At 41.3% G+C, this 26,552-nt stretch overlaps 1 protein-coding gene across 2 annotated transcripts in view; it reads left to right on the top strand.

The window, feature by feature from the left end:
- The first annotated feature begins 13,535 nt into the window (after positions 1-13,535).
- LOC111851518 (FERM and PDZ domain-containing protein 4-like) overlaps positions 13,536-26,552 on the top strand; it is a 47,394-nt gene continuing 34,377 nt past the window's right edge. The window contains exon 1 of one of the 2 annotated variants that reach the window (XM_023826523.2): positions 13,536-13,888. In XM_023826523.2, coding sequence (XP_023682291.1) covers positions 13,848-13,888 — 41 coding nt within the window. In that variant the 5' untranslated portion in view covers positions 13,536-13,847. The remainder of the gene's footprint in view (positions 13,889-26,552) is intronic. The other variant, XM_023826524.2, reaches the window with a different exon arrangement.

The raw sequence follows: 26,552 nt of genomic DNA, 5'->3' as shown, positions 1-26,552 counted from the left end.
TTTTTATAATTTACAGATGGAAGAAATTAAGTTGTGTGTGTAGTTGTCCATTGTGTTGCCCAGTTATGTGCTGTGGTTTAGGAGTCTTACTGCTTGTGGGTAAAAACTCCTCCTAAACCGTTCCGTTCTTGTTTTCAGGCTACAGAGGCGTTTCCCAGACCTCAGTGGCCTGAACAGTTTATGGGCGGGATGGCCGGAGTCACTGGTGATCCTGATGGCCCGGGATTTGCACCTTTCAGTGTAGATGTCCTGCAGTGCTGGTAGAGGGGTTCTCATGGTGCGTTCTGCTGTGCGCACTACCCTCTGCAGGGCCTTCCGTTGCTGAACAGTGCTGAACAGCTCTGGCTATACTCTCAATTGGCGTCCTGCTGTTATATTCATTATGTTTATTGCACCGTTTTTAAATTTGTATATGGTTTCTGTAATGTCTAACATCTCAGTTTCCATCTCGGTTTCTCTTAGGCTTAGCTGTTAATTTCCACCGCCTACAGTACGTTACTCTGCCCCACCAGCATGTCCCCTTCCAGGATACTCCCTGATGGCTCAGCACCAGAGATGGGGACTCGAGTTTGTGACTATAGTTGCACTTGAGTCGCTCTTAATTTGACTTCCCACTCACACTTGACTCGCACAGAGTGTACAACTCACCCCAAACCGTAAAGGCATTAAACACATCACGATGTGCTGCTGTGTACAGAGCATAGGAACTGGAGCCGGAGAAGCGTGACGCCAGGCCAGTGTCACCAATCTCTAACACGCTTTTTCTGTTTTGTCACTAGTTCAAATTGCGGACCTGATCTGACAAAGAGCGGGATATTCCGAGTGTTATTCGGTGTATTATTTTAAATTAGCTGGCACCCTTTAGAAATAGGCGTTGCTTAACCTGTGTCTTAAATTATATATACCTACATATTGTGTTGTTATACAGTGACAAAGATCGGCATAGATTGCCATAAATATGATAATTTAACAGGTATGTCCCAAAACATTTCCCACATACTCTTCCAAGTCAAGCTGTATTTTCTTACAACTTAAAACGTGCCTGCACCTTTTCATTGTGCCCCGCGTATTATTTAGCATTATGTCTTGCATTATTCAGATTTCCATTTCCAATTTAATGGTTTTTAATAAAGAAAAACACAATGCCAGCAAATAATTCAACTGAACAGTAATATCACTGACCGCTCTCCCATAACTAAAAGAGCAGCACGACTGCACACATTAACATCTTGAGATGGAGTTTGTGGTGTTACTTGCATAATCATTTATTTATTTCCACACACACGAGCTGAGAGACAAATCGATTTTAGTCATTATATGGAGTTTTTGCTTCAGAACGATTTGTAAAAATAAAAATTGCAATTTACTATAACGCACATTTATTTTAGCCAATCACATCACTTTAACATAGTTGAGGGCGGAGTCCGGCATGGTTTTGCCTGGACTGGCTGCCTCATACACAGAAATATTCTTTTTTGTTAATCATATCAGGAAAGCTTTCAGTTGTTTGTGTGTGTGGATTAGGTTTATATTACATGGTCCCCAAAGTGTGGTGAAACCTGAAACGTCCTTACTTTTGGGGACATTTTTAAGGTCCCCATTTGGATAGCCTCAGTTTTATGAAAATCTGTGAATGCAATCAAAAGAGTAAAAACGCCAAAAGACATGAGGCTGGAGACATGTTGGCCAGGATTCTGGTCATTCACAGGGCAGATACACATACAATCACACGGTATGGACATACTACAATGTAGGGATGCCAAAGCATCTAATGTGCTTGAAGATGCAAAGTTCACAGAAATGCAGGAATCAAGCCCACTAACGGAAGTGTGAGCCCAGGGTCCCACCCAATATACCCAAAAGGCAATTCCACTAATATGACTCCTATCTTACTAACACAAAATGTATTTAAATGATGTATCAGAACACTCTAATGCTCTCCATATAGACAGTTTTCCAGAGAATTATTAAGGGTTATGTTTTTCTTAAGTGCAAGTAATTTGATGAGTGTAGGGTGTGCCACCATATTTTTATGATACGATTATACCATAGAGAAAGTGTTGAATGCTGAAATGGATGTAACAGCGAGAGCTTAATGCAGTTTAAAAGTCGGATAAGCCATTAATTCATGCACTTACAAATGCGACCCTACCTCAGGACACAGTGCCCCAAAGGTATCATGTTGAGATAGGCAGAACTTCAAAAACAGCCAGCCAACATTGATCGATCTCACTTCTCACTTACTACAAGTACAGTCCAGAGAGGGACAGACGGTCACCGCAGATCTATTAAAATAAAGCCGACATCCTTCGTCCGCCTCACTTTTTTTCACCTGTCTTTTTCTCGATGGAGCAGCAGCCTACAGCAGGGAGCACAGCATTACCGTGCGATAGTGCAGATTCCACTCCGCTCCAGGAGAGTGAAAGCATGGCTGCGGGCAACCTGGACCAGCCTGGGTGAGTGATTGCTGTTCTCTACCCCCCTTTAATTTTGATAAAAAAAAGGAAAAATGCATGCTAAAATGATATTTAAAATAATATTATGTTTTATTGTTATTTCAAGACATGCCTTCTAGTCTTAAAAAATCCATGTGTAATGCTGGATTTGGTTGTTTTTGTATTAGACATGTTTTCAGTGTAAGGCAGTAATGCCTATGTGATTTGTATTGGTGAATATAAAGCTTACTGTATTGCCTGTTTTACTGGCTCTTTACTGACCTCAAGCAATAGAAAGTATTTGTGATTAATTGATCAGTCAGTCATATGTATTCAGGGGCAATGCCATTATTAATAATGATAGCATTACATTTGGCATTGCATTATTATTCTAAGGATGGGAAGTCAAGAGAAAATATTTTATTCTGAATTTCTACCGAAGCTACCTAATCAGCTAGCAAATCAGTAAATAAAACTTCAGTCGGAACATAAGTCCGAACATTAGCCCAGGTGGGACATATTTCAGAAATCGACACAGACATGACATATCTCCACTTACCAGTGCAGTGCTCATAGCTTTTGGACCTCTCTTGGATTTATTTTATTTTTTATAAGTGGTAAATTTAAATTTGATTGATGTCCATGAGACGTTATTAATTAGAGATGCCAGCGTTACATCGCCTCCCCCTACAAGAAGGAGCGGTCCTGCGGGGGGTACTGCTCCAGTGACATGTGTCACAGACGCAGGCCGACAGGAAGGCCCACAGGGGTTGAGCGCTGGCCTTGTTAGCGGAAAAGGCGAACGACCACACACGCTGTTTGCCGCAGAAGTCAGACTTAGCTGCTTGAAGCTTCCGTCTCGCCGCTGTGGTCTAGGTAGTCTTTCCATACAGAAATTGATTTTTCCTCCTGCATTACAGATAATTGCTGAACACATGGAATTCAGTCCTCTCAGGAGGCCTGGGAGAGAATTGTCTGTGTGTAGCAGAGTGCTCATATCAGATATCCGGGCTGCGATCGCAGCAAGTATGGCTGCCTAAAATTTACTGCCATCGGAGACGCAGCTCTTACGCCGATGGCTAATAACCATCAGCCAGAGCTGGATCCATAACTTTACCAAATGAGATCCTGTCATCTTTTCAATTTGTAGGTGTAACCCGTGGAAGAAACAACAAAGCTCCTAGTTTTAACCAGTAAGGTAAATCATTAATTCGTAAGAGATTACACCCATTACCAAGGGAACCGGGGTAGCTACCCCTATTGAATGCCATGAGAGCAAAGGGGTGCTTCATAGGTTAAATTTTCTGCATTTAATACAACTGAGCCAGGGTTTGACAATTGATGTCAGCTGCACCTAGTGATGATCTGAGACACGTCAGAAACTGAGTATTGCAAGGGTATTCTTTTTTCGGCTCATCTTGCAATAAAAAGTACACATTACCAATATTAAAAATTCAATAAATAATCAACATAGATGTAAATATATGCTTCAGTACATAACCATCCACATTGCAACTACAGACGCTCCTCTACATACGAACTTTCAGACTTATGAACTTGCAGACATATAAATGAAGAGGACTGCAAGTCCAAATTGTGTTTCTTGGGCTCCCGTTTCCTGTCCGCAACATCAATTTTTTTTTTTGCGCGCCAATTCTGCCTAGTACGACTTCTGGCCGCTACTCCCGCCGCGCAGCATCGTAGCGTGCGCACTCCCAGCGTCCTAGTTCTTTGTACTTGCGTATACCCTTAAAATGATGCTGAATAACGACTTACGAACATTTCAAGTTACGATCATTTACCCAGATAAACACGTTTATCACAGAAACAAAGTAAAGTTAAAAGGTACGGGCTCCATATAGTGGTTCTGGTTGTGGAGGCGACGTGACGGACAGGGTCTGCTTCCTGTAGAAACCCCGAGAGAAGCGTTTCATTATGATGTTTTCCTTTGACAGGCTGAGAGCAGTTATATTGGAGCAAGACATTAAGTGTAGTAAAAGAGGAGAGATTAAATGGGTTTGTTCTCAATTAGTGCTGCCGTGGTTAGTCGACGACGTCAACGCTGAAAATGGGTCGACCGATATTTTAAATCAACGCATAGTTTTGTTTTTTTAAAAAAAATATAATTACCTATATGATTTCTAAAATGCTTCCGGCCATTATAACAAATGTTTTCCTTTAATATCAATGTCATTATGGTAGTATTAAAATAATCGCTAAACAAGAAGGTTGTTTTGCATTGTTATCCCACAGTGGTAGCTCTATGCAGGAGCACCTGAAGAGGAAATGTACAGGCGCTATTCTGGTTGATGGGCCGCCAGAAAAAGCAGAAGGATTTTAAATTCTTTTGTACTTCTAGCTACTAAGTACTCATTATTAAAACCATAAAGTTGTCTGTGCTACCTTAGAATTTCCATTGAATAAGTGAAAATGTTTATGTTATAATTAAGGATGGGCCGATCCACATTTTTTCAGTTCCAATCCGATTCCGATACACAACTGCCGATACCGATACAGATTCCGATACAAGAGTACTTTTAACTTTGTTATACTTTATATATTATTTTTTTAAAACTAGAAAATACAGATGGAAAAAATGTATGACAAAAAAACTTAATTAGGCTACTACAAACATACCTAATGTACTATACTGTTTCACCTCGTTTGTAGGTCTTGTTTTAAGCGTTTTTGAGGCTTTTGCAGTTCAATATGAATATCCTCAAAACAAGTATACACAAGTCAGCTCAATTACACTTTGTTGCAATGGCAGCCCCTCTTGTATCACAAGCTGCAGCGAGTTTGCAAGACAGTCCAGGTTAGCGACTCCCAGATCATCCATTGCTTTTTTTGTGTCACACAGTTGCGTGCGCTTTGTTAAATGGGATTGTCCATTAAACGCTATTCCCACCTCTCAAAACTTAATTTTACTAAGATTGCAAATCGCTGTGTGTTTCTGTTAAAAGCGTAAAATACTCCCAAATCGCCACGTCTTATTTTACACTCCTCGTACTGCGAAGGGTATGCACGTGACGTCACAGCAGCGTTAGCGTTCGATTTGAATGCAGCAAAAAACGCATGCAAAATGGGAAAGCTATCATGCGGTTGATTGTACAAATAGATTTAACACGAAATAGGAGCTGTCTTTTTAGAGATTGTCAAAAACTAAATAAGTATAGGATGTGGATCGGTCACGCATGGCCGATACCTGATCCGTCAAATAGGTGTGGATGGGCACCGATGCTGATCCGAATATCAGATCGGTGCATCTCTAGTTAGAATCTGGGCTTATTCTATGATTCACGCTTGAATGATTGATTGACTATGCCAGTGTGTGTTCCTGCACGTTGGGCTACTTGGGGTCATTATTATCTTATCAACTGAAATGAAAACTGACACTAAATTTAAAAAAAATTGTGAACTGAAATAAAAATGAACATGACGGACTTTAATCTACAAAAAGTATCACCACACCACCAAAATCTTTTACCTTCTTTAGCCACAGTATCACCTCTTTTAAAAAGTTCTTATGGCTGCTCATCTGTCCGTTTCTTAATTGCCACTTCAGTGCTTAGCTCCTTTTGATTTACCAAAACAGTCGTATCTGGTGTGCTCCGCTAATAAAATTTAATTAGCATAAAGATATGCCGAATTTATATAGATTACTAATTTACAGGCGTCACAATACGCATCTCATTACTATTTTAGGCAAACTACCTGCTTACGGAATTGTGGGTGAAAATTATGTCTGTATATAGTGATGAAACACCATCGTCCGTTATCTAAAGCATCACAATGACATTCGGTTTGTTCTTGTAAAAATAAAACTAAACGAACGAGTTGCTTTTCTGGAGGAAAATTGTTCAGATTAATCGACCAATAGGTAAAATATTCGAAAGATTAATCCATAGAAAAATAGTTGTTAGTGGTAGCCATATACTCAATTATCCATTATAAAACCCTGTGCAATGTCTGATTAAGCTAAATTCATTGTCTAATTAAGGTAATTAATACAGCTGTTGAAGATCTCCTGAGGCGTGTTAAAGGTTTTAGTTTAATATGGCATAAAAGATAAGTGGACTAACACTAATTTCATAACACTTATTTTACTGGTAGAATAGAAAAAGCAGCTACACTGAGAACTGGGTAAATTCATAAGTAGTCTTACAAAAATTTGCACCAAAGGTGTTTGGTCTCCTGTCCCAAAGCAGTGTTTAAGGACTCACTCCATCCTCTGTCGTTCTGCATGAAGCCACTCTCATCACACTATGCAAATGACTCCATCTAAGGGATTGTCTGCTCCATTACCTCCTGTGAATTTTCATGAAGAAGCCACTCTTACCTCTGTCACACTTTGGGGCATGAATATGAAATATTTTCAGTCAGGAAACTGATCAGAATATTTTTATGACTGTGTAAAATGTAACAATTCACTTTTCGTATTTTGGATAATGAAACATGAAATATATGCTTTGATAATTGTTTTAATGCTACCTAGAAAAAGGGTTCAGAAAAAGATGACAATAATCCAGCGGTGACATCAGCCTTCCAATCTCCAGCACGAGGTCCTACAGTAACTTACAGGGACCTGTGCTTTTATGAGTGCAGTCATCCAGAGTGGAGCTGATCAGTCTTGTGATTCATGCTGTTGTCATGCCCCTTGTCATCTTGAGCAAGATAAACTGATAGAGGATGGATGAATGGATTATAGCAATGGACATCACAGTCATAATCACGATCATTAAACAGATATAAAATTAAGATTCCGCAGTGATTTTTGGGTGATTTTATATCCCTTTTAACATTTTGGAGTAGTCTTTTACTAAGGACAGCAGTTTAGGTTTAGTTCATTTTAGTTAAGGACACCAATAAACAGCCTAGGGGTTTCTGGTTAAAGTGCAAACTCTAGGAATGTATTTGATAACACTAACTTGTATTAAATTATCTTCCTAAAATATTAAGAATAATTCTTTCAAAGCTTAAACAACCAGATCTTGATGAACTCTTACTTGTCATATTAATTTGACACTTGGAATGTCAGTGCTTTTTCCTGGGCAGGAAGATCTCGTCTGTATTGAGTGTTTCCTCTGTAGTAAATGGCTGTTACTGTTAGTTGCCACCAAAATGGTGATGACTGCAAGTAACGACAAAGATGACATTCCTCCAGAACTTACTGTCTTGTCAAAGAAACTTACAGAATATATATAACATTCGGGGCAGTGCCCCTCTTTGCCCCTTGTATATTTCTACTGCTTTCGGAGATTTTTTTCTGCATCTTCCACTGGAGCTCTGCCAAGGGCCTGTCCGTGATAAACTGTATTTAATGGCTGTTGGATCCTTTGTTGCTTATGCTTGTTCCAAGGAGGCAAAATCTGTGTACATCCTCCGTTTCTTCACATTGATTGTTTCTTCATCCATCCTTCTGTCTTCCAAAAGCTTATACTAGTTGGGGTCAAAGGGTGATTCTTCTTCAGTTGCTTGTAACCTTTCTATTGAGATGTGACCACCTTTTCCATTGCTGGGGCATGTTTCATGTATATGAAATAACTTTGTCTACACTTAAGGGGAATCCTCTGAAAACAGCCCTTGTTTGTCCATGTGTATTTGCTGATGTAATATTGGTCTTTGTCTTTCCTGGTTTCTGGAATTAGCAATTCAATACTTTGGCTCCTTTATTTTGACAAAATGAAAGTATAATGTTGGGAAGCTTCAATAGGGTAGTCCAGTATTTAAATTATTCAGACATTGCACTGACTAAATATTCCTTATTTCAATTTGGCACCAGTGGGATAGCCTCAGGGGCATGTGCCACCCTAAAATAATCTCTTCACAGACTGGACGATTAAACAAATAAAGCAGCGAAACATTACAGTAACTAACAATAAATAAACCACTAACTTACGTGTACTATTAGAGCATTTATGTAATTTATTTAAACTTTATTTTACCAGGTAAATGAACTGGAAACCAGTTCTCACTGCTATACGTGATATTCGGGAGAAATAGCAGATAACGCATCGGAACTTCCTGGGATACAAACGTCATACAAACGTCACGTTCTTCAGCCAATAAGGGCAAAGTTGTGTTGTCACGGAGGCAGTTCCAGTTTGTTCAGCCGGCTGAGAGGTGCTGTACGATCTGTCTTAAGTCGTCTTGCTCTTGCAAGGTTTTTGTACCATGTGACATGGTGACGCTTGACGTCGTTTTGCTGCGCTGCACAAAAAATCTAACCATATGAAAAACAAGGTTTAAATTTTCTACATGAAGTGCAGGGAGACTATCAATTAATGGGTATGATTTAGTGTTGTTTTGTGCTATAGTATAGGCTGAAACCTGCAGCTATCATTAAAAACAAAATGGGATAATCGTAAGACAAACTTTAATTTGTGTACGCCAATGAAAATTAACAGGAATGTTAAATCTGCATTTGCATAATTTGAAACATATGCTGGACTTTTATTTTTAATTGATTGCTCTTTTTTCCCCCATAGTGGTGAAATTGCACCATTTGTATTTTATAATTGCATTTGTTTCGCTCAATTAGAAAAGGGAGTTGTATTTCAAATAAAGTTTGAATCTGAACCTGTGTAGTTTGAATGGGGGGCTCAATAAAGTTTCTATCTAGAAAAGGGGGGCCCTACAGAGAAAGTTTGGGGACCACTGTGCTAAAAGAAACCCATAGCAGAAAGGCAAGTCATAGGAGAAACAGGTTAGGCAAGCAGTCCCTAGGTGTGTTACCTAGCAACAGGACACTCAGTCACAGTCACCAGGTGACCAAAACCTGACTAAGACTGTTGCTTGATCTGCAGAGTGCAGCTTGCGCTTATAGGGAGAGGTGTTACTGTTTTCAGAGTACCAGCATATCTTTCACTGGAGATCTAAGACCAGTTACATGTCTTAAAAAAACAGTGAATTATTAAATCAAACTAACTTGCTCATTTGCCCCTTGTGTTAAGCCTCCGTCTTTAACTCTTCATGTTTTGCCCCCTTATTTATGCCTCCTTCCTTGCCCCTTCATGTTTTGCCCTCTGATTTATGCCTCCTTCCTGAGCTCTTCATGTTTTACCCACTGATTTATACCTCAATCCTCAGCTCTTCGTGTTTTGCCCCCTGATTTATGCCTCCTTCCTGAGCTCTTCATGTTTTGCCCCCTGATTTATGCCTCCTTCCTGAGCTCTTCATGTTTTGCCCCCTGATTTATGCCTCCTTCCTCAGCTCTTCGTGTTTTGCCCTACTGATTTATGCCTCCTTCCTTTCCCCTTGTTTTTAATCTTCTTCCTTATCCTAATCCTAACCCTAACCCTAACCCCACCATTCTCCCTGTACCACTGGCCTTTGCCATGGCCAGCACGCCGTCCTCATCTGAGCTCCCTTTTCTCGTGGCTTGTTGAAGCACAGCTGATCTGTTCCCTTCCCTGTCTGCTGATGCAATCTATGCAGTTGGCCAGTAATTTTTTTGACTAGAACAGTGCAGCTGTAATATAATCTTCCTAATGCAAATTGTCACAGAATATTAAATTGCTGATGAATTTTTTGCTATATATTTGGATTTGCTTTTTAATTTTGCTGTTCAAAGGTTGGCATATGTTTCATAATAAATAAAGATTATGAGGAATATGTTTTATCATTAGCACATTGAGCATATTTTGACACGGCAAGGCAGGATTCTTTAGAAACATCTCTTTCTGTAATACTATTCCTACTGTGTGTGCATATTCTGAACATCTAGTGATAATAGATTTATTAAAACCTAACCTTTCAGCAGTTTATGTGTAACTTAACTTTCGACTGTGGCTTTGACTTAGTCTGCTGCCCTTAAACTGCTATATGTTGTTGCAAAATGCTATTGCCTCTGCCTTAACTCCTTCTCAGAGTCTTATGCCAGTGACAAAGGAATTACTGACTCCTAATTACGGAGGTTTGCTTGGGAGGATCCTTATTTGTCATATAGATTGGGGGATATCAAAGCAGAGAGTGTAATACCTGGAATTGCTGACTCCTGATTACTGGGGATTGCATGGACATAGGCTTATCTGTCACAGAGGTTGGGGGATAACAAAGCAGAGAGTGTAATACCTGGGCAAAGCAGGCCTGCATCAAACCAAACAGGCACACAGCAGTTGCTATGAGAGGCATACAGGGAAGCACCAACATCCAGAGCTCAAAGCCACACCACCTCTTTGTCCATTTCTACAGGACCGCAACAAACAAGTAACAACAGCAATAGCTACTAATTATCTGTCAAAATATAGTATTTCTATCCCAAGATTATTTATTCTGAGCAAGATGACCTAGGGTCCTGGAGTCTGTCCATGGTGTCATAAGGCTCAAGACTGTGGCACACCCTGGATGGGAAGCCTGTTCATCATGGGGCACAGAGAACGAGCAAGTGAACGAACGAGCGAGCGAGCGAACGAGCGAGCGAACTCGGCGCACACTCATAGAAAGCAAAATTCAGACCCTGAACCCAACATGGAGAGAGCATGCAGACACGGCGCACACACCTGACAGGCTCTGAACACAACAAATGCCTTTTGCTTGTTTTTGCTTCGTTTTCTATTTGCCTTGACCTAAAAGAGTGAGAGTAAGCTGACTGATCCCTTTGCATCATCATTGCAGGCTGGAGAGTCTGGTGCCAGTATTCCTTTTGTCTACCCCTTATACAGTATATATATAAGAATTAATTATGATTTGTTTCATATCCCAGTGCAGCCCTTGGTATCTCACCCATGGGTTGCAATTATACCATTTGGTTTAATTTGTCCCCAGTAACCTTGTTGTTTTATCTTGATCATTTTGGCAAAACAGCTCCTTTTTGTGGTATTTTTTGTGTTGTGTTGATCTGTTCTATGCCCTGGCCCTGGTTCTGAAATGAAAAACCCGAAGCTAGAATAAATACATCCTTCAGTGCCCTGCCCCAATATCACTCAGCAAATTGTAGTTTTAAAATACTTTTCAAAGAAATGATAAAACAAGTGTCATAGCGCTTATAATTAGCTGCATGTTGGTGCAGGAAATGCAGCGAACAAATCAAGAGACCAGCTTGTGGGCAGCTCTCTGTCCTCCAATCAGAGATGCTTCCTGGGGATTATACCCCTCTCAAGGGAAGGGTGGGACTGTCATATGGATGGTTATAGGTAGCAAATTTCAATGTATGACCTTGAAGTTTAGGAAGAAGACTGACTTCTGGGACTGACTGGTTTTCCAGTAATTACAGGGAGGTAATCAAAGGGTTCAGTAAGAGGTTGTGGAAACCCATCAATGCACTATTATTGCTCTGGATTTAAGGATTTGTAACAAATCAAGAAATGAATAAGGAAGCTAAACACCTTCAAGGGCTGGCGTCCATCTTCAGGAGATATTAAGAACTCTATGGAGGAAGAAGATTAGGAAAGTTTTAAACTAAGTATTATATATTATATATTTCACAGATTCACTCTGGATACTCCAGTTTCCTGCTGCTGCCCAAAAGACATGTTAGGTGAATTGGTGATACAAACACCCATAGTGTGTGTGTCCTGCAATGGACTGACATCCCACTTAGCGTCCCCTGCTTTGGGCTTTGTGTTTATTGGGAGGGACTCCAGGATCACCGTGATGGTTATGGATTATATTATACTTGTATTATCTTACAGGTAGTGCTTCTGAGTTAATGATGACGAGATCAGCTTGCATAATAGCTGCCGTCTGGGTGCATATGTGGTGTAAATAGCAGATCGGCTTCTAAGGCTCACATGCCTTGATCTGGCTGTGCTGAATGGATTCTTAATGGAATCCTAGTATGACTGAGCAGGAAAGAAAAATAAATATGACTAAAAGAGGCTCTGTCTTAATCAAAGGAAGTGCTGCAGCCTGAATGGCATTTCTATTCCCCACTCTACGAGAGCACTTTCGTTATTGTTTTTCAAGGCTTTGTGATTCATAGGCAAAAGAACATTGAAGAAGATGTACCAAATGCTCTCAGTTCATCTATTAGAATCTATTTCAAATTGTTTGACATTTGCCTTCAGGTTATGCTGTAAGTTCCTTTGATCTTCCTACAGTAGTTGTCTTAGGTCAGGGGTCTCCAACTCCACTACTGGAGAGCTACTGTCCTGTAGGTTTTCTATTCTCCCAGGCTTCTGATGAGCCACACCTGTTCCTTGTATTTACCTGAGAGTATTATTATCATCAGAAGCCGAGTATGATAGAAAACCATCTGGACAGTAGATGTCAGGGACCGGAGTTGGAAACCCCTGCCTTGTGGTCTTGTGCTTTCTCTCTGTAGTATGTCCCAGTATTCTTTACCCATGTTACTCTGGAGTGAGTCTGTTGTTCTGATCAAGTGAGAAGAATGGTTTTCATTGTGATAAATATTTGGGGAAAAAAAGTCTTCCCTTTTTTTGAGAAGCACTGAATGATAGGTGTGTTGTTCAGTTCCGACATATTATGTCCATCTAATCAGATTCTCTGATGAGACCCAGTGGTGCCAAAGACATTGATTAATCATGCAGACTGATCGTCAACCTCAGCGCTTCCTTAAGTTCCAGTTAGCATCTTGGTGGCCATATATTGTGGTTCTCATATGGAGAGACTAGGTGCCAGCTGTGCTGCTACAGCAGATGTGCTTGCCTGCGCCCACCTACCCCCCCCCCCCCCACCCCCTTGCCACCCTGAAAGGGAATCTGATGTCACAAACATCTCTTCAAATCTACTAGTTTACATTTATGTGCACCTCTCTGTATACCATCTCACACTTAATGCATCTGGCACTTCGGTGTGGCTGAATCCTACCCCTAATTGCAATGTCCCCCCACCCGTGTCAACCCCAGCTCCGTTTTGCTGCACCCCCCCGGTTCCCCAGTTGCTGTTTCAGCCAAAGAGGATGCTTAAAGGAGGCCAATGAGGCTGCCCTTTTGTGGCAGAGAAATCATCAGCGCTGGGAGCATCCATCTGTGGTGACTGACATTCTCCCTAACCCCCCTGCATCTCCCTCCACACACACACACACACACACACACACACACCGGCTCACACAAAAACACGCCACCCATTCAGCCCCCTCCCCCTCTATCATCTACCCTCTCTCCCTCTCGCTCCCATATCTGTGCTGCTTTCACAGCAAGCCTCCTGCACATTATTCCTTGGCCATATAAGCTGCATGAAGGTGGCTAAATGCAGCCGACACACTCCGTAGGCTGGAGCCAGGGACGCTGCGCCCCCCCATCCCGTATCCGGGAACCACGGGTTTGTGTCGCCGAGGCACGGAGATGCAGGCAGCTGGACAAGGGGCTCATCTCTCTGCCTGACTGCTGGTTTCCTCCGCTTCTCATTTCTGCGTCTGAATTATTCACCTTTTGCACATGTAAATAAATTGCGTGGCATGGCACAGCGGTGAGATCCAGCCCGGACCCTGGCTGAAGTCCTTCAGCACGTATGGATGTCTTTAGCTTTGTGAAGATGCCAAAACTCTCAGGGTGAGTGTCCTGCAAGCTGCCTGGCTGCTCTTGCATGCTCAAATGCTGCTGGTATGATTGACAGAGTCCGGTCTGTTTGGGAGTGGGCTACGGTGGGGTTGGGGGGGACCTATGAAATGCGAGTAACTGCCACTGTAACCATTAGTGACATGGTATTGGGAACTATATATTTGTAACTTTTATATAAATAGTGGAGAGATTGTTCTATTTGGCATAATTGTAAAAGAGGAATTTTTGGAGGAAAATCTTGCAACAGTAGGCAACTGTGGGTGGGGGAGGGGGCAGATTATAACCTTAAACTTAGCAAAGTGCTCAGAGGTATATCAGCAACTCTAACAGCACAAACAAAGCTTGCTGCAATATAACAGCCTACCGAGTCATAGGAAGTAGGACTAGGGTAATTATTATTGTGCCCATATTGAATTTTTCCTAAATCTACTACTTAAATGAACATTAATGATTTATTATGAGTATGTTTACCAGTCAAAAAGGGATAATAAGTAAAGGGCATATTACAGGACATTAATGGAATTTGGGAGAGCCTGTTTATGATACAGAAATGGTGCAGAGCTGTCACAATAATAAAAACCAGTGCTGCTGTTAACACATGGCAAGCTGCATTTGGCCCATTGTCTAGTGTGCACATGGTGCAGAGCTGTCACAATAACAACACCCAGTGCTGCTGTTAACGCATGGCAAGCTGCATTTGGCCCATTGTCTAGTGTGCACATGGTGCAGAGCTGTCACAATAACAACACCCAGTGCTGCTGTTAACGCATGGCAAGCTGCATTTGGCCCATTGTCTAACGTGCACATGGTGGGGTGACCATGACATAGTTATGGTATTAATAAAATCAAACATCTTTCATAATGAAGGCATTATTCAATGAACAAATGATGAGATGAATGAATGAGTTCATTTTCCCAAATCCTCAGTGGTGCTGCCCATGTTTTTTTTTTTCTTTCCTGTCAAGACAATTTTCACCTGTAATGCAAGAAATCTCATCTGTGATTAGCATGCTTCGTCAGCAGATCCCCTTATGGCTCAGGAAGAACTGTTATTTTTTATGTGTTATCAGGAGAAAACAGTCCTTTTAGTTTACACTAAATGTAAGGACAGAAATGATAGTCAATCATTTCATTAATAACATCACCAAGAATCTGGATGCTTATAGACGTGATATTTGTTATTATTAAAACTGACAATGTGCACTGTGGAAAATGTTTAATGTTGCCTCACCAGTTTTGAATTAATCATGTTCATATATATATTAGGGCTGTCAAAATTAACGGGTTTACGCGGATCAATCCATCATCATGATTAATTTGATTAAAATTTTTAACGCAATTAACCCATCTGCAGCACAGAATGACTCAAAATCCCTGAAATGTCCCGTTAGTGACGGCATGCGCGCTCCCGTTTGTTAGAGATCCGAGAAATATCTCGGAGCAGCACAGAGGATCCCGAGTTCAGAATCCAAGATGGCTACACCTTTTATCAACAGAAGGGAAAGTTGTAGTTTTATACTGTTTAAGCACTACTTCTCATTTGTGGCTCATTAAATCGGTCGCACACACTATACCGAGAGAGAGAGAGAGAGAGATAGATAGATAAAAAAATTACTGAGATTACTGAGCCACTTTGGAGTGTTTTGGAGGAGTGGCTGAAATGAGTTTAGACAGAAATGTTTCTCAGTATAATTCACACTGAGCACAAAATAGATGTTCCTCTTTCAAATGAGTGTTTGTTTAGCAAGTAACTATGTTTTGAGGCACAGTTCTTGCAGATCCAAACTCATACACTTTGTCAAAATTACATTTTATAGTCATTTGCTATGAGTCAGCTCACCTGTACTGTTCATTAAAGTCTACACCATTGCATCTGTAATGTTTAACATGTCTCAAAAGACATGTTTGAAATTTAAAAGAAACTGTTTCAATTAAAAGGCAGTTTTCTAAAAATCCCTTGAGGTCATGTTAATAAATATGGGAGCCCTTTCCCTGATTCAGCATACTGAGAATCTGTGATCCTAAACAAGATGTGCTCTTATCCAGCATCCAGCCATTTCCCATTTCCATTCAGCACAGTGAGTATCTGTGATCCTCAGCAGAATGCAGTGTGCTCTTATCCAGCATCCAGCCATTTCCGATTTCCATTCTGCACAATGAGTATCTGATCCTCAGCAGGATGCAGTGTGCTCTTATCCAGCATCCAGCCATTTCCGATTTCCATTCAGCACAGTGAGTATCTGTGATCCTCAGCAGAATGCAGTGTGCTCTTATCCAGCATCCAGCCATTTCCCATTTCCATTCAGCACAGTGAGTATCTGTGATCCTCAGCAGAATGCAGTGTGCTCTTATCCAGCATCCAGCCATTTCCCATTTCCATTCAGCACAGTGAGTATCTGTGATCCTCAGCAGAATGCAGTGTGCTCTTATCCAGCATCCAGCCATTTCCCATTTCCATTCAGCACAGTGAGTATCTGTGAATCTAAGCAGTGCGGTCTGCTCTTTTCCTGCTGTTTCTCATAGCCACTGATTCTGTAGCACTTGCAGTCATCAAAGGACACACTCATGCCCCTGGGTAACTTTGACACAGCGATTCACCAGGCCATATGGTTCTGTGGTGTGGGTGGAAACCTCAGCAAACACAAGGGGAACATGCCAGCTCAACATGCCAGCGTCAGACTGAGAGTCAAGCCCAGCGACAGCATTACCCACTGAGTCATCATGCCATTCTACCCTCTCATTATCCTTAAATTCGCATGTAAATGAAACCTATAAAAGAATGTTAAGTCGCTTTTGCATTACAGCCAAAGATGCATGTGTCTGCTGCATGCCCAGAAGAGTGTAGCTTTGCAGGCACAGTGCTGTATGATGGCAGGCTGCTGTCGGGGGTCATCGGGAACCATCATTGGATATGTGAAACTAAGCCTGCCGAGATGGCTGCAGAAATGTTGAATGCCAATGGCAGCCTATGATTTTAGTCTAACCCCTAGCTCTTCCATCAGATGCTATGGGCTCATTGTTTTACTCTAATGTGTAAACATTTTAAATGTTTAATTCTACCACAGGACATGAATAGCATTTCTGAAAAGTAACATTTGAAAGATTCTACAGACCTAAACATCTAAAAACAATTAATAGCATTCATAACAGTCAAACAATACCAAATTTTAGTTTAGTCATACGTTTGAATTCTAGATTATAAAGAGTACAAAGAATTCCTGACAAGTATGACATCTTATAAAAGATGAAAATTGCCTCAACTACCAATATTAAATAAAGAACTAAAAAATTCAATATGTCCAAAAATGGAGGGGACACTACATATTTGTGCTTTACAGTACAGTGGTACCTCGAATTTAATCCGTTCAGAACTCCAGATTGAATCCTAAAAAGTTCAACTTGTGGTCGAATTTTCGCCATAAGCAATAATGGAAAACCAGTTAATTACACCTAAATATGTTTTTTTTAGCATTTAAACACAAAATGAACCAGACAAAACAAGAAGAGCATATACTGTACCAAACACATCTAAGCACATTTATCAAAACAGTAATTTGTAAAGTAAGAAAATAAATGCATCCGAACAATGTGTAAAGTTAAAAAAACAATGTGTCCTGCCCCAATCGTCCGCTCCTTCCGTGTGCCACGCCCCCTCGTTAACCCCGTGTGGAATCCCCGTGTGATCAGATGTTTCTGGTTGTTGTCATTAGTCCTCTGTATTTAGTCCGCGTTTCAGTTTGTTTCCCCAGTCTGGTTATTGTATTGTCCGTCTGCGTTTTGCCTGCCTTACCTGTAATTAAACCCCGTATTCCCCGATACCCTGACGTCTGCGCCTTTGTCTCCCTTCCGTCCCCGCTCGGCACGATAATATTATTATAATTAAATGTATTAATGGTTTATTATTAATATTAAAATAATTAATAAGAAATCTTTATTTTTAAATATATTTTATTATATAATAATTACTGTTACTGTCTATCATTGTGTAAATGTATTTTTTACTGTCTAAATATATGTATTCAGCTAGTGTAAACATGCACGATGCTATCACAGCGACTGCAAAGCTTAGACTGAAGAGTTTCCCTATGTTTCCACTGAGAGACGTGCCGCGTGACTCATTTCCCCGCGCATACAAGTTATCTTAGGTCGGCGTTCACGGTTTGAGTTCTGAGATTCAGATCGAGTTCTAGGTGATTTTTTTTTTCCGAACTGGTTGGTAGAACTTTTAAGAAATTCAAGTTCTAATGAGTTTGAGAACTGAGATACCACTGTACTTTACTGGCTATCATTATCTCTTAATCTCTTGAAATGAAACTGAAGCTAAAATAATATAAATACAAAACAAACTATATCATAACTTTAGACCTTAAATAAATAGCATGTAGTGTCACAATGATGAACTATCAAAGAAGAGCAAATTTAAAATGCATTGTCTTAATAGAGCCACTGCGGTATCGAGCTGTTGTGTACCTCCTAATTTTTTTCTGTTGTAATTCCATTCCCAGCTGATCAATTCTCAGCGTTTTTTCCAGCTTGGGGGCTTCTTTTCTCATCATAATTGTTTAAGGAAACATTTCCTGTAATTTATTATCCAGTACTAGCTCCCCCCAAACATTGTGGAAACTTTATATTGTCTGATTTTTTTCCGCCAGTCAATATATTGGTCAAGGTGGTGTCTCTTTTAATTGATTCATCTTGTTTCGTCCTAATCTGATTAAAAATCCTTTCCCTACTCCCTTAAATAATATGCATGCTTAATGAAGTGGTGCTCCTACTGGAACAGGCTGAAACCAGCCTATGAAGCCATGTTCTCCAGAAGTATGTTTTGGTGATGGATGTATCTGTGTGCCCTATAGTCAACAGGCAGTATGCTTTCTGTTCATATAGGACATTTTTACCACAAATGTTTAATTTAGAATTACTTTTAATATCACATGCCTTGCACTTTGAAAAAAAAGAAAAAAATGTGTTGGGTTAAATTCTGGGAGGAAGCTATGGCATGTGCAAGTCATTGATATTTTCTTATGCATAAGTGTATTAAAATTGGATGAGAGAGGGATATAGGGCTCTCGAAGGAACAAACAGGCACGCTTAGGTTCACTCAAAAAAACACTTTAATAAGTAGTACAAAATAACCTCGCATTAACATCAATACCGAGCTATCGTATCGAATGTAATGCAAAATAACCTCATACTACAAGGGATATAGAATAGTATATATCATACGAACGAATATATATAGAAAAGAAACAATAAAATATAGAAAATGCGAATTATTATCACGAGCGTTGATAATCAATCCCCATAATCAATTAAACGCATAAGCAGCTGCAAAACTATTTACACTCGGACGTGCCATCATCACCCACCTTCACACACGGACTGGGGAGCCCTTTTCAGTCCTGGCAGGAGACCAACACGTGAGTCCCGAGAAAGTGCCGGGTGATGCGCGCTCTATCCCACGGCTGAGCTCCAGTCAGTACTGGGATCTCCCCCTTCCTTTATACTAAATTTAGTGTTAAGCTGGCCAGGCTCACCCCTTCCCCCCAGGCAATATGTTATCAAATTCCCCTTTTGTCCGAGTGATGCTGCTTGCGATAATATAGTAAGATAGGCGTCCTTGCGCCAGATGTCCTTAATTGCGCCATGCCTCCCTACCCCCCTAAAGGCAATATAGGGTGCTATATACCGGTCGACCCTCCCCTGTCTCCCGAAACCAAGATAAGCATCCTGCATGCCGATCTAACGGCCCAAATTTACATCCTGGCTTCTTTTTATGAGCCTAAGTTGTTTATGGTGAAATAGGTTTTTTTTTTTTTACAGGGGATCCGTAAATAACATGTTCGTGCAGTTTAGTAACATTCGGGGTGAATCATTGACGATTGATCTGAATTTCAGGATGATCAGTCCACACGCGATCAGAATTAATCCACAATTACAACTTCCCAGAATATTATAGTAAAAGGATTAATTCCATGCCACGCGGGTGACATAATCGTCCGTGAATTCATCCTAATGCAATAAGTATTTCCCATCTCTAGTCACCTGTGATACCTGCTAGCGGCGTGTCTCAATACCTCATTATAATGGCAGTTTTTGAGTGTAACTGTGTTTTGGTCAGTGGGGGAGAGGAGAAAATGTAAGAGCATTTACTGAAAGCAGTCTCCAATCAGCATCGTCTTTGGCTGCTTGTGTACAATGCAGTATTTTACTGAAGGTATATTAAGAAAAACATTGGTTAAAATGAATGATCAAGATGTGTTTTTAGGGGGAAGGATCTATATTAGCTGAATTAGATGTTCCATCTCCACTGAAGCAGTTGAGAGTGTTTGTGGGATAATTGGAGTTTGTGTTGATTTGTGTGCCTTGACCCCCAGAGTCTCGCCTTGTTCACAGCCATGACAGTGTTGTATCAGTTTTCTCCAACAGAAATTTCACACCTATGAGGCGGCTGGTTGGGATGCTGGTAAACCTGCTGTGTAGAAGGTTTTGTTCAGCTGCTAGGTGTTGGCAATGGCTCTAATAAAATGAGGGGGTGTTCAGCATCTTTATGGAATATGTGTTGCAGTGGGATTAAGGCACAGAAATACATGTGACAAGGAGGCTGATGTATTATAAGAGCAGAGCTACTCTGTGTCTCTTCTCTGTGTTGATTCACTGCACTGGAAACATCTAAACTCCCTCCAACCAAGCTAGTAAGATTTTGCCAACAGGTAACCAGCATTTACATACATTTGTTGTATTGCTTGGACTTTGGTATATTTCTGTTCTGCATGCTTGTTGCCCTGAGCATTATGTTTAAGCTGTACAGTCACCCCTTCACATTTGAGAGGGTTAGGGGTGGAGGATCCCTGCAAATGTGAAAATTTGTGAATAATACGTGGGCACCCCTAACCTCAACCCATAACAATCTGCAAGCCTGAACCATAACATCAAATTAAATTATGCCAATTTCTAACACACAGTACTGTGGACTTTACTTTGCATGTCAAATTGCTTTGTCACTTTCTGTCTAGACATTTTTATATGATATCCAAACAATCTAAAGTGTGCCCCTGTATGTGCAAAGTTACTACTCTATGCACTGGGAGTGCTACATTTTGGACCCATTATTAAAAATACAAAATTAACGGCAATAAAAAGTTTCAAAGTTACTATGAGAAATGTGAGCTAACAAAGAAACGGCAACCCCAAGCCAAGACTTATGATATTAAAGATATAGTGTGCACTTACACTAATAAATATAGTGCTGCTTGAAAGTTTGTGAACCCAGTGAGTAGTTTAGATTTGTCTGTTGTTTTACCGTGATTTTCTTGTTTTATCATTACCAGTTTTTACATATGAAATGTCAGGTTTTATGTTCATCAATTCCATGTACCTGTTTTGAGGTAACTGTATAAGTAGCCAGCAGACTACATAAAACATGAAATCAGAGTATGTGCAAAAGTATGTGAACCAAGTAGGTAATAGGTAATAGACTGAGGTGACACACATTTGCGTGCTGAAGTAATCAGATAAGTAGACTGGGAGTCACGTAACGCCTGTCGCCGATGGCTGCATAGCTCTGCTCTTTCGCAAGTCCCTTTACCATCTGCTCTCTGGATAGTAAGATTACTGAGATTGAGGGCCGCAGCCGTCACTTTAACCTTAGATTAATTAGGGTTAAGCTTGGCCACGAGGGGAACGATATGGGGTCATTTTTTACCCAGCCCTGGCCCACCATTTTCCCTCATCTCCCCAACTTCCAGCCGACCATTGACCATGCTCACAGGCTGTACAGCCAGTCTGAAACCTCTTCTCGCCCCCCCATCCCATAATCATGCACTTTATTGACTTCCATGTCCGGCAGGCAGTGATACGTGAAGTCCGCAAAATACAGGACCTCAGCTTCGAAGGTGGCAAAATGTCTTTTTATCAAGATTTTAGCGCCAAGACTGCAGCGGCCAGGAAAGCGATGAATGCACCGATCCGGAAAGCGAAGGAGTTGGGGCTTTCTTCTTTCCTAATTTTTCTCGCACGCCTGAAGCTCTCCTTTGGCAGTCAGCATGTTCTATGTACTTCTCCGGAGGACTCCAACGCCGCCATGGACCATTTCCAGTCTCTTGGGACTCTTCCCTTTGATTCTCTCTCCACCGAGTTAATTGTCGGTCATTTCTGGCAGGTCACTGTAATCGCCTTGAGTTCTGTGTATTGTACTGCCCTCTTACCTGTCGCTCCTGACTGTGATTAATTCGTCATTTGTGTTTGCTTTTGTTTTAATTATTTGTTTGCTTGCTGGCTAGCTGATGGCTCTCTTGATTGCCTCCTTTCCATTTTGTATACGGGGCAGTAACCATGGTAGGGGTTCTGTTTCTTTTCTTTCAATGCTGTTATTTAGAAAGGGGTGAGGGGCGTGTGTGCGGAGTTAGTTTAGCGGCTTGGCTTTGGGCACCATGTGAGCACATTCTCCGACAGCAGTCATAGGGGTGGGGGGCTGTACGCTCTGGTTCCAGCCACAGCCACTTTTCTTTATCCATTGTCTTCTCTTCTGGAATTAGGCAACGTGTTGATATTTCCTTCTTAACAGAGACCCACTTAGTACAGCGAGATGCAATGCAGGCAGCCTCTAGATTCTACAGTGTGGTTTCTCCTCATCAGCTTCTTCTTGGAGATGTGAGGTGCTCATTTTGGTTCTCCTGGGGGGTGCTGCCTGGAGCCCTCAATCTATCAAGATGTCCAGCACACCCTGCAACATGTGACGTCGCCACTACCAATGACGTCCGTGCATCCAGCTCGCCGTTCTGCCTGTGTCATATTCCTTGTATGACCCGCTCCCTGCCTTCTGGCTGCCTGGCGATTGGAGGGAGTGATGGCACCGGCTTGTCATCTCCCCCCTGCTCCCCGTTTGTGTTTCAGATTTAACTGTATTTGACTCTCCCTGCCGGCCCCTGGAGGATGGGCTCCCCCTTTGAGTCTGGTCCCTCCCAAGGTTTCTTCCTTCTGGGGAGTTTTTCCTTGCCACTGTCGCCTATGGCTTACTCACTGGGGGCTTTGGGTGGGGATGCTGTAAAGCGCTTTGGGACAATGTAATGTTGTGATAATGCGCTATACAAAAATAAATTTGTTGTTGTTAGGCGGACCCTTCAAATTCGTATTCTCGATTCGGGAGGGGATGCAGACGGCAGGTTCAGTTATGTTCTTTCTGACCTGGGGGGCTGGAAGGTCTTTTTGTTGCTGCTTACGTTCCCACCCCACGCAGCTCATTCTTCTTGGATATGTCTAATCATATTCTTAAATTCCAGGAATTCAAGCTTATCATTGATACTGATGCCAACTCTGTCCACAATCCTGTCCTGGACAAATCCCCCTCCCTCCTGGGTAGCCGGGTACCCCCCTCCACCTACTCCTTGTGTAAATTTGTGCAGGACCTGAAAATTTTGTCAACTCATTCTGTTTAATTAACCCTCCGCCAAAGAATTGTCCTTTTTCTCTCCTGGCTTCCAGTCCCAGTCTCGCTTAGGTTACATCCTTGTTTCTCTCTCTCTTCCACCTGCTGTTTCTAATGCTTCTCTGATTTCTTCTTCTCTATCTGATCAGAAGTCTGCCTTTCTCCAGTTGGCGCTGTCTTCTCTACCTCCTGGGGCCCCGCAATGGAAATTGAATTCTTCTCTGCTTCAGAACCCTAAATTCATAGATTATTTAACCCCTAGACTCGAAGAATTTATTTCCGTTAATGCCGGCTGAAATGACGACCCAGCCTGCTGCCAGATGCCTGTTCAGGGCTTCCTTTCTGATGTCACGGTTGCCTTTGCCAGTGGTTTGACTCAATTATCGTCAGAAAATTTCTGAACTAGAATAGCGTCTATCTCAATTAGAAAGTGCGCATTCTGCAGTGGTTGATCAGGATCATGAGATCCTTATTACAAGTGTAAGAGCGGACCTGGAATCTCTTCTATTTATCTCTTAAACTTTATGGTTCATCACACTATGTCGCACTATTATGTTTCTGGTGCCAAGCCTAGTAAACTGTTGGCTCTTAGGCTTAGGCAGTATGACACTATGACTCATTTTCAGTGATATCTTCAGTTAAAACTAAGGATGGGGTCATCACCACTAACCCTCTGGAAATCAACAAATCCTTTTTTCAGTTTTACTCTGATTTATTCTCTTTACAACGATGCAGAGAGGAAAGGAGACATCAGGAAGAGAAGGTGGTGACAGCCCATCAGTCTGGGGAAAGCTACAAGATGATTTCCAAAAGATTCCTGCTCCATCCATCCACAATAAGACAAATCATTGACAAACGGAGGAAACTCTGCCATCAAAATTTTCACCAGGAAGCACCTGAAAAATAATAATTCAGGTAAAGGCCAACCCACACATCACCTTCAGAGAGTTGCAGACCTCACTCGCAGCATCTGGGATAAATGTACATGCATCTACAATCAGGTGAAAAGTGAGTAGACATGGCATAAAGCCTCTGCTCTCAAGAAAGAACAAAGATGCCCTTTTAAACTTTACCAGAGAGCACTTGGACAAACCAGAGGCCCTTTGGAAGTCCATTCTATGGATAGATGAGTCCAAAATTTAACTACAGTATTTGGCCACAATCACAGGCGCCATGTTTGGAGAAAAGTCAACACTTTATATCAAGAAATGAACCTCCTCCCAACAGTGAAGCATGGTGGTGACAATGTGAAGGTCTGGGCCTGCTCTTCTGCCTCCGGACCTGGACGATTCCATATTATCCAGGGAACATGAATTCCCAGGCCTATCAACAAATTCTTGACCAGAATCCCCTGCCATCTGTCAGGGAGTTGAAGCTGGGACAGAAATTATGCATCAAGACAACGATCCAAAGCATTCCAGCAAAACTACCAAGGAATGGCTTAAGAGAAAGAAGATTCACACTCTGGATTTGGAAGGTCTGCTTTACAAATTTAAATGTTCATTTCATAAGGTTATTTTAATTTATTTTTAGAAAACAATGACCATGTTTGGAGGGTTCACTAACTTTCAAGCAGCACTGTATTATATACACCTGCAGTTATCAAATTCACTGGAAGCATTAGTAACAACAATAAAAGGTCAAGAGGATATTTGTAATAAATGTAGCAAAATTACAAATTCTGTAAAAAAAAAAAAAAAAATAGGTTAAACTTGTTGACTTAGTTTTGTTAATTTATCAATTCATTATCAATATTACTTATACAACTCTTTAGCTGATATACGCAGGGCAATGAGTTGTTATGTTATCCTGGTAACTGTTCATTCTCTATTTAGGACAATATGAAGTTTAAAAATGTTTTTGTCTTCCTGACCTTATGTATTATTGTCTGACTGTTTCTGAAAATGCTTTTAATCTTTCTGTAAGGCTGCTCCCGGTTTCACTGACATTCGGCATATGTGTAAATGTATCACGTAAGTGTAACTCGAAGTTTAGCTAAAACGGTTGCCGTGTTCTAGATAGAGTTTTGAAACATGCTATAATGCATAATTATTATTATACGAACAGACACTAGAGGGAGCTACTGGATTTTCTCCTAAATAGAAATCTCTCCCATTAAATATAGGCTGTGTATCATTGGGGCAATTGGTGAATACTCCTGGAATGTGTGGAGGATGTGTGAAGTGTGTGGAGGATGTGTGAAGTGTGTGGAAATTGCAGTAGCTTTTTTGCCTCCTGGCTCTCCTTCATTTTGCAGTTTTTGGGTGTTACTTATATGTCAGGCATCCTTCGGGGATCCTTTAAATATTGCTTATAAGATGGCACATTAATAGAACCTTGAATTACACTTGGGTGATAAGGGCATTTTCGAGAATGAATCAACATACTTTTTTCCCAGTTCTTTTTTTGGTGGTGAAATTGAACACATTTGATTGTAGCATATGCCTCCACTTAAACAACTTGATGTAATTATTCTGCTGTTTTCCTTATAATTTAAAAAACTGACTTGTGTCCCATACACGGGCTACAACACCAGGTGCCGGCTTTTTTTTATTGGTTTATTGAATGATATTTAAGGATGACCACATTATTGCCATCACACGGGTACTGTTCCCTTTATTGTATTCTGCAAACTTAAAGCAGTTGTTGGTGGTTATTGTGGTTACTGTGGTCACCTCACATCCCTGGAGAGTAGGGTTGAGTTCCCAGCTCTATGCATGGTGGATTTCCCCATGTTTTTCAGGGGCAGTGTTTGACTCTCTGCTTGTAATTGGAAGGTGGCTAGTTTGAGCCAGAACAGAGGAGCCACATCTCCTGCAGGGTCCTTGAGAAAAGCCCTTAACAATACAAAATGCTCCAGGGAGGCCAGACAAGTGGTCAGACCCTGAGCTCAGCCCCTGAAGTCAGACCCTGAGCTCAGACCCTGAGCTCAGCCCCTGAAGTCAGCCCCTGAAGTCAGACCCTGAGCTCAGCCCCTGAAGTCAGACCCTGAGCTCAGCCCCTGAAGTCAGACCCTGAGCTCAGCCCCTGAAGTCAGACCGCAAGCCTTGCTCTCCCCTGTATGCAGTATCTGCTTGTCACAAATGAGAGCAAGATGGCATATGTGAAAGGAGGCTTCCCCGTGTACCTGTACACAAAGGATTGCTTCATTTCAACCAACATTGTTCTGTAAGTGGGAGCAAAGTGATTTAGGATCCTATTTTGCAGAAGCAGCAATGAAGCTCGCCG

Source organism: Paramormyrops kingsleyae, chromosome 16, assembly GCF_048594095.1.
Source record: "Paramormyrops kingsleyae isolate MSU_618 chromosome 16, PKINGS_0.4, whole genome shotgun sequence".
NCBI classification, from domain to species: Eukaryota; Metazoa; Chordata; class Actinopteri; order Osteoglossiformes; family Mormyridae; genus Paramormyrops; species Paramormyrops kingsleyae.
This window is presented reverse-complemented; position numbering and strand designations above follow the sequence as displayed.